Source organism: Lates calcarifer, linkage group LG7_1, assembly GCF_001640805.2.
Source record: "Lates calcarifer isolate ASB-BC8 linkage group LG7_1, TLL_Latcal_v3, whole genome shotgun sequence".
NCBI classification, from domain to species: domain Eukaryota; kingdom Metazoa; phylum Chordata; class Actinopteri; family Centropomidae; genus Lates; species Lates calcarifer.
The window spans coordinates 21,957,398-21,965,596 of record NC_066839.1 but is presented as its reverse complement, the minus strand read 5'-3'; the positions used below and the strand labels follow the sequence as shown (position 1 = coordinate 21,965,596).

Genomic DNA, 8,199 nt, shown 5'->3' with positions numbered 1-8,199 from the left:
TAGATCACTGTAGCCCACTAAGCATGTCAGAGTCCTGACATGCTTAGTGGGCTGGGCTTTCTAAAATAACAGGATATGGTCCATCAGCACAACACTCATATAGGGATAAGAGAGGAAGTGTTCAGCTGGCTGATCGTCCCACTGCAGTTTAAGTCTGAAGGAATACACGACAGATAGCAGTGTGTGGATACAGAACAGGCACATGTAATGCTAAGAGGAACAGGAAACCCCCCACCCCCTGCACTGTGAGAACACAGCTGTGTGCTGTTTATCAGGCACACAATGAATACATACAGCCTGGAAACACATACACACACACAATACATTATATACATTCACCAAGCACTTCCTTTGCTTTCAGACAGCTACAGTTCTGATGGCATGGATTCTGAAAGATGTTTTAAATATTCCTTTGGGATTCTGGTCCATGTTATCATAATTTGGATCAGCTGCATATTCATGCCACATTCATTCTGCAAATCTCCCATTCTACCACATGGACTGATGACACAAGGCAGGTTGGGTCCATTGATTCATGCTTTCATCATGTGGACCCATGTAGACATGTGGATGAGGAAATTATGAACTGACTTTTAGCAACTCCTGGATAGATACGGCTGTGTAAGTGACATTACTGATTCAGACTGTTGGCTTTATGACCCCTCTCCATGTGTGCCATCATTATGTTACATTTTGATGTTTAAAATGAAGTGCTTATTGGATCACTTAGAGTTTAAACTCATCTCTTTTTTGATTCCTCACACAACTGTGTATGACTAAGTGCAACACCATGAATAAGTTCAAGGAGGGACTGTCTGAAAGTGTGCACTGTTATCTTCACTTGTATAATTCACTCGTTCAAGATTACAAAGACACACTAAAGATTCAGAGCTGGACAGGTAACAGGCTTTTCAGCAGGCATTTAGTTTTGCTTTGACTATTTGGAACAGATGTAAATACTTATATCTTGTTGCTGGAGAACATGCTTAAAATGCATTAGTTTGTTTTAAGTTTACTGAACCCTATTGCCCTTCTAGAACTAGTGCAACCCATCTTCATTAGTTATATAGTCTGTTGATGCTGTAATTGTTTAGAACTCTACTCTTCAGCTTCCACAGAGCTGCAACAGCTAAATATCAGTTTCATCCATGAAAAGAAGCATCTGATGGTATTCTGTTTCTTCTTCTTCCTCTTCTTCTTCCTCTCTTTGTGGGATTTGCTGTCATCTTAAAAACAAAGATTAAATACTTCAGCTGTCTGAGGTAGACGTAACAACAGTATGGAGGTGTATGTGCTTTGTACCTGATATGGTGTCCTCCTGCTCTGTGGTGAGTGTCTGGATCTCCTTTGTGGCTTTGGTGTCCTGAGCAGAAGCTGCAGCAGGGTCAGGATCCAGGATTAGAGTTTCACAACTCAATGTATCACTGAGGCACTCAAATGTGGTGTTTTTGACACCCTGAGTATACTGAGCCTGGTCAGACTGGTTTCTGAACACACACAACACGCATAGATAGTATGTTATAACATACTGCATAATATACTCAGGAAGATGCTGTACATGTGGCTCTCCAAAAAAAAAAAAAAAAAGAAACTTCTGGCCTAGGCTACTACATGTGGCCCTACTGTTAGAGAAACAGTGGTTAACATTGTTACTCTTGTTCAGGTACTTAGATCACTTTTCTCTCTGAGTCACAAAAGGAAAGAAGGTGTAAATTTGATAAGACAGCATCCATGGTACAAATGAAAAAGTGAGATGAATCAATAGCTGCTGTACCTGTCATCAGCTTCAGTCACAGCCTCTGTCCTCCTGAAGTCAGTCAGGGCCTGGTTGCTGATGTTACTGGGCTCATTGGCTGGTGGCTGCAGAACTTCATTCAGGTAGCTCTTCGTGATGAAGGGATGATTCAGGACCTCACTGGGAGTGATCCTCTTACTGGCATCCACCTGAAGCATCGCTTTTAGCAGGTGGACACACTGCTTCCATTCTTCGGCATCGCTTTCCAGTTCCTCACTCAGCTGAACAAGCAAGTCAACAGCAGTCAAGTTTTATTTCCGATTCATGAAAAGAGAATCAACAATTTTTCATAAGCTACAACTGATTAAACTACATACTGCTATCAGATCATCCAGAGAGCTGAAGGCGAATTTCTTTGTGCCTAATGAAATCTTGTGTTTCCAATACTGGCCATGTGTCTAAAAGAAGGAGAAGATTACTCTGACTTTAAACCACCTGTTAGAATCTTAGACATTAGAATGTAGGACTCTTGGAAAAGTTAAATAAAGCACCTTGAGAGTCCACTGACCGTTAGAGGTTTTGATGAAGAACTCCTTTGTTTTTAGTCCAGCATCCAGAAGATGGTCTGCTGGTTGGCCCAAGATTGCACAGATAGACTGCATCTGAGGACAACACAGAGGCCACATCAAAGAATTCAACACAGATGACAAGATCCAGCCTCAGTCATTCTTCACATGGTGAACTGAGGCTGGTCGCAGTGTATGGGTGCTGCAGTACCAGATCTGTTAGGAGAAAGCATGTTTCGTAAATAATTTACCTGATTATAATCAAAGAACCATGGGAAGATAAGATTTCCAAACATCATCAACCCCATCACAGCACCTAGAGACCACATGTCAATGGCCTCAGTGAAGGGGAGTCCCAACATAATTTCTGGAGCCCTGAATGTGAAAGAAAAGCAGTATCTAAGTAGCTAGCAAAACTGGAACATACTGTAGTAGAACTGAAAACAGTTTCTTTGTAAACCTCACCTGTAATAAGGTAGTTGGTGAGTAGAGCCCACCACTGCTTCAGATCTATGGAAGGCCAAACCAAAGTCAATAAGCTTCAATGTGTAGGACTGCTCCTGATCTTTCACCAGCATGATGTTATCAGGTTTTAAGTCTCCATGGATCAGTCCAACAATCTTTAATCCATCAAATGCTGTGGCCAGCTGCAGGTACAAGGTCAGAAATATGGCTGCAGTTTCACATAATTTTAAAACAGATCTCTCTGTGTTGCTTTCTGACACTGCATGTGTACCTGCTGGATGATGAACCTGATGTCATTTAAAGGTAGGCGATTCTCCTTCATGTAGTCTGACAGAGTCATATCGAGCATTTCCAACACTAGTCCAATGGTGTTGTTCATGTGGTACCAGTCATAGAGCTTTACAATGTTGGACTGGTCCAGGTTATGTCTCATCAGTTCTTCTAATATGGACACCTGGGGACACATGACAAGTTTGATATGCTTAGATATCAGATCTTTTATTCTTTTCAATTAAGTCTATCTTTATCACAGTGAACATAAACTATATAAGTTAACCAACCTCCCGTGCGGCTGTCTGGACAAATCTTGAGACTTTTATGATGACTGTCTCTCCAGTGTCTCGCTTTCTGCACTTTGCCACTGTTCCATAGTCCCCACTTCCCACAAAGTCAAGTAGCTCATAGTTGCTTGGGATTGGATATGCATCTGGGTCACTGCTGCTGTCCTTTGCCATATTTAAAAGATTTTTATGCTGAAAGCTAAAAAAGAAATAGATCTTAAAAAATTAAGAAAAAGAAGGGTTTATTCTCACACTCTTTAAATATAATCACCATTGCTTTAACTTGTTAAACACCTACTACACCACTTGAATGAAATCTAAAACTGATAGCTCATGAAACAGACCACTATTGATTTACATTTCATCCCACTTTCCTGCTCTGCTTTTCAGTTTCAACATGACTGGACTTCAGAAACAGTGACTTACTTCGAGTTCAGTTTTCAAATTCTGCCTTTTCAGTTTGTCTTTGAAAACCAGTTTTTTTCCACACGTCAGCTAATTGTGTGGATCCACAGGTTGGGTTTAGTCCTCTTGAAAATAGTGAAATGACAAAATTCCAAATGTTCTGTGTCTATGTCACATTAGCTCAAGAACATCATCATGATGTCATATAGAACCTGTATTGTGGATTGTTCTGCTTACATGTAGTCACTATTGGCTATTGGCACCAACACTGTATACAGTATATATCAAGCAAAGTGCGGATGAATATTCAGTGTATTGAGCAGCATACAGAGACCTCTGTGGATTTGAAATTAATAACCATGGTACATGAAATTATCAATTTAATAATACTAATGATCTGATGATACTAATCTACAAGCATTTGCAAGCAACTTCACACATAATCATAAATTTAAAAATCAGCTGAGAGCTGAAATTGAAACCCTATATATAGTTTAAAATCATCATCATATCTTTAATTAACAGTTAACCTGTGAACTCCCAGATGAGCATCTGATGAGCATTTCAGCCACAGTTTAAACCCAAATTAAGCAGCATATTACCATGGACAGTCTCAGACCATCACACACTCACACACACACACACACACACACACACACACACCACTGTCAGTGCTTTACCACAGCAGCACAGAGAGGGCCAGTCGTCTGCCACCCTCCCTACCCTCTCTCTGAAGCTGACACTCTACATCAGCAGACACTCTAGAGGGCAGTGTTGCCTGCAGACTGAAGCAGAGCTGCAGCTGTAGTCTCTCCCCAGGGCCTCCTGGCAAGGACGAGGGAGGATTTCTTCCTCTTTTGTTTCCCAGTTGCTGCAGGACGGGACCCCTGCCAGCCTCCCTCTGAAATACTGAATGAAAAAAACACTGTGGCAGAACAGTCTATAACAAATCTGGCATGGTTCACATACTGAGTGTTATGGCAGTAGCTATACAACAATTATGGCCTGGGCCAGTTAGTAGAGAAAGAGAGAGAGAGAAAGAGGATGATGGTGGAGGTGTAAGAGCATTTTGACTGGACTGGGCTATCCTCATGTAATGAAGCTGTAATTTACAATCAGTCTTGTACATGACCTATTATGCTCAGCACTCTCCACATTTTCTGAGCTGTAAATCAACCTCTACCAGTTCAAAGTTGCCACACTGAATAAAATGTCCATCTCAAATATTTGAGAAAGTGATTTTACCCAATGCTAAGTCTGAAAATCTGATATATTGTAAAAACACACAGAGATCTCCCACTGGTAATGGAGGTGGATATTCTCTGTAGTGTCCAGCTCCCACTGACATGAAATGACAAATACATTCCTCAATGTCACTCCTGTCTAATCTGCATTCTAATTCTTTGCAAGGAGAATGGGACAAGGTCAAGTTTGACTTGAAAGCAAGTGCTATGAAATATCCACAGTGATAAAAAAAATATTCTAATGTGTTTTCTGCATCACTTTTGCCAAATGTATTGAAGACTATGGGTGCAAAAAACAACTAACATCAACAAAAAGCGTAGTGTTGCCGCTCACACCCATGACAAATTGACTGCTGTGTATGTTTGTTTTTCCTGCCTTGGACATGTGAAAAGAAATTTAATCTTTTCCCTGGTGTGACCCCTCCCCTGAGACTACCGGGGTCATGGGTGAAAATTGGCCACAGTGATCACACAACTACTGCCATCGTTCTCCATATCCCTCTGCGGCACCACACAATAAATGGAATTAACTATCCAGCTGTCACTCTCCACTATCCATCATATTTTCCAAACCAGTAAAAATACAAACTGCTGTTCTCACAAAGAGTTTGAGAGAAACAAAATACAAAGAAATAGTGTTGACTTGGGATCATAAGTCACCTCTGAGGCTGTAATAACTGCCCAAATAGCACTGTGTTACCTTCAAATGGCAAAGTAATAACAGTCAATCAAAGGTCCTCAGATAAGCAACCATAGCCCCCAAGGACTGAACGTCACTCCCTGTTTTTGTTTGAACCTTCTGGAGATTATTTACATTTTTCCCACAGTGACCTGTGGGAAAAATGAAGGGACCCAAAGTCCAGGGGTCCAGGGTGCTGGACTTTGGGGGTTCAGGTCTATGCAGAAGAGCAGTGGTGACAGTGTAGCACCTTGGTATATGCTACACCTGATCATGACTTGTGCAATGGCCTTGGAGTTGGCATCCACTGCTGTTTTTCACAGACACACTGAGTTTTTGATGAAGGTTATCAGTGCACTGTGCCTTGTATGTGCAAGCACTCTAGGATGCATGTGTGGGGCACTGAGTTGTAGGCTTTCTTATAGTCACTACAGGCACTGCTCAGGTTGGTCCATCTAGTCTTAGTGTCTTGTGTGATTGCTCTGTCAATCAGTAGCTAGTGCATTGTCCCTCTGGTGTTCTTTCCAATGCCCCACTAAGTTGTGTTCATGTATTGACTCATGTGCTTATTCAACTTAGCTGCTGTGATACCTGAGAGGAACTTCCATATTGTAGAGAGGCAGGTTATCGGCCAGTAGATCTTAGTTTTTTCAGCTAGTAGGACTGGATCATGCCAGGTCCTGGTGCTGTATAGCCTGTCATGTCTGACATTCATTGTTGGATGTCTGCCTTTGTGATGTTGACTGGTTCTTGTTCATGGAGGTTGCTGTGGCTTGCTCTTGGGTCCATCAGCCACTTAGTGTTAATGTTGTACACTGCTCAAAAAAATTAAGGGAACATTTGATCATCACAATATTGAAACAAGTAAGTTCCTGTGACAGTGGCTGTGAATCAATTTCTCCTGCTTTAGTGCAAATGAAGACAGGTGCAATGGAGAGGAAAAAGCAAGACAACCCCCAAACAGAGAATGGTTTCCCATGTGGTGGCCACAGACAGTTGCTCTCTCCTTATCCCTCCTGATTGATTCTTCTGTGGTTTTGTATTCTGCTAGTGTCGTTATCACTACTGGTAGCATGAGGTGGTACCTGCAGCCTAACCACATTGCACAGGTAGTTCAACTCCTTCAGGATAGTGCATCCATATGTGCGGTCACAAGAAGGTTTTTTGTGTCTCCCCGCACAGTCTCAAGAGCTTGGAGGAGATACTAGGAGACTGGCCGTTTCAAAAGGAGAGCTGGACAAGGCCATAAAAGGACATCAACCTAGAAGCGGGACCTCTATCTGCTCCTTTACACAAGGAGGAGCACTACCAGAGCCTTACAAAATGACCTCCAGCAGGATACTGGTGTGCTTGTTTCTGACTAAACTGTCAGAATCATCCAACATCACTGATTTGGTGGTGGTGGAGCCCTATAGGTTGAACTCAGCTGTCTTTACTTGTGTTTTGTATTTGTGATGTAATTTTAGCTATGAGGCCATGGCTTGTACCCCCCCACTGAACCACACGGTGCATTCTACTAGGGGCGTTGAGACTTTGACTGCCTTGCTTAGGTGTGTGTCAGTGGATGATATCTGCTTGGTTGTGTCCTGGTTTTTCCCTTCCACCTTTGTACAGTCATAGCTCAGAGACAGACTGCTGATTTGGTGTCTTATTTGGTGCCTGGGGCTGCTCCTGAGGGAGATGCAGTGGTGGTGTTGTCCCGTAGTGTGTTGGGTATGTGTCCTCTGGAATTTTAGGTGGTGGTGCCTGTGCTGTGGGACTAGGCTTGTTTTTTGGTTATTCTCTTGCCCAGTGTGGTTGGCCTTTAGGGTCAAGGCTGAGGTGGAGCATGTACAAAATGGAAATAGTAGTGGATATAAGGTGAGTATGTGTATAGACCACTAAAAGCATGCCCAGCTTGCCCCCCCTTGGTTTACCTTGCTTAGTTTCAAAGGGAGACAAGCAGTGTATGTGCTGGGGTTTTATAGGAGACTACAGTATGTGCTTGCTATACCCTGTTTGGGCAGTGAGAGCAAAGCTCGAGTTAACCAACAGTGAAACCAGTTATAGGGCTATGCTCATGCTCATATAACTTTAGTTAAATCTAGTAACTACTATTTCCCCTCACTTTTCCTCCGGGACCATCAGCAGTTAAGTTTTCACTTATCCTGAACCACAACATCTACAAGGGGTACTGGCATAAAATGAATATAGACATTTATCATTCCCAGGTAAAGTCTCATCTGTACAAAGTGTTCAGTGTAATTAGCATACTAACATAAAGTATTAGCATACTAACATGCTAAATTAAGATAGTGAATATCAATATAACACAGCCTCACAGAGACATTAGCATAGTTCTAAATTATTGTTACACTCTGTTTTTATACAAATTGAATAAAGCAAATATGGCTTCTTAATTAGTTAAAATTTTATAAGATTTTAAAGGTGCTAGTAGGCAGATTTTACCTTTAGACAGAACCAGGCTAGATGTTCCTTGCCACTGTCGCCTAGTGCTGCTCATGGTGGGAACTGTTGGGTCTCTCTCTATAAATATCTGTTTTAA

The 8,199-nt window shown here is 41.9% G+C and overlaps 2 protein-coding genes across 2 annotated transcripts; both read right to left on the bottom strand.

Moving 5' to 3' along the window:
• Window positions 1-414: 414 nt before the first annotated feature.
• LOC127142674 (homeodomain-interacting protein kinase 2) lies at window positions 415-2,879 on the bottom strand. Its single transcript, XM_051072087.1, has 7 exons — window positions 2,767-2,879; window positions 2,553-2,676; window positions 2,287-2,397; window positions 2,113-2,193; window positions 1,775-2,016; window positions 1,303-1,487; window positions 415-1,226 (listed from the first exon to the last, which is right to left on the bottom strand). Exons 1-7 carry the CDS (start codon window positions 2,877-2,879, stop codon window positions 1,099-1,101), a joined length of 984 nt encoding a protein of 327 aa, XP_050928044.1. The 3' UTR covers window positions 415-1,098.
• Window positions 2,711-3,846, bottom strand: LOC108899294 (homeodomain-interacting protein kinase 3-like). Its single transcript, XM_051072091.1, has 2 exons — window positions 3,327-3,846; window positions 2,711-3,220 (listed from the first exon to the last, which is right to left on the bottom strand). The coding sequence occupies exons 1-2, from the start codon at window positions 3,498-3,500 to the stop codon at window positions 2,993-2,995; spliced, it is 402 nt and encodes a 133-aa protein (XP_050928048.1). The 5' UTR covers window positions 3,501-3,846; the 3' UTR covers window positions 2,711-2,992.
• Between the last annotated feature and the right edge of the window lie 4,353 nt (window positions 3,847-8,199).

Excerpts from the sequence above, each read along its gene's own strand:
- LOC127142674 (XM_051072087.1), bottom strand. The coding sequence starts at position 2,879 with ATGCTGGTGAAAGATCAGGAGCAGTCCTACACATTGAAGCTTATTGAC. Across the intron at positions 2,398-2,552 it reads GGTTCTTTGATTATAATCAG|ATGCAGTCTATCTGTGCAAT; the intron begins GTAAATTATTTA and ends TGTTGTCCTCAG. Across the intron at positions 2,194-2,286 it reads ACGGTCAGTGGACTCTCAAG|ACACATGGCCAGTATTGGAA; the intron begins GTGCTTTATTTA and ends TCCTTCTTTTAG.
- LOC108899294 (XM_051072091.1), bottom strand. The coding sequence starts at position 3,500 with ATGGCAAAGGACAGCAGCAGTGACCCAGATGCATATCCAATCCCAAGC. Across the intron at positions 3,221-3,326 it reads TCCAGACAGCCGCACGGGAG|GTGTCCATATTAGAAGAACT; the intron begins GTTGGTTAACTT and ends ATGTGTCCCCAG.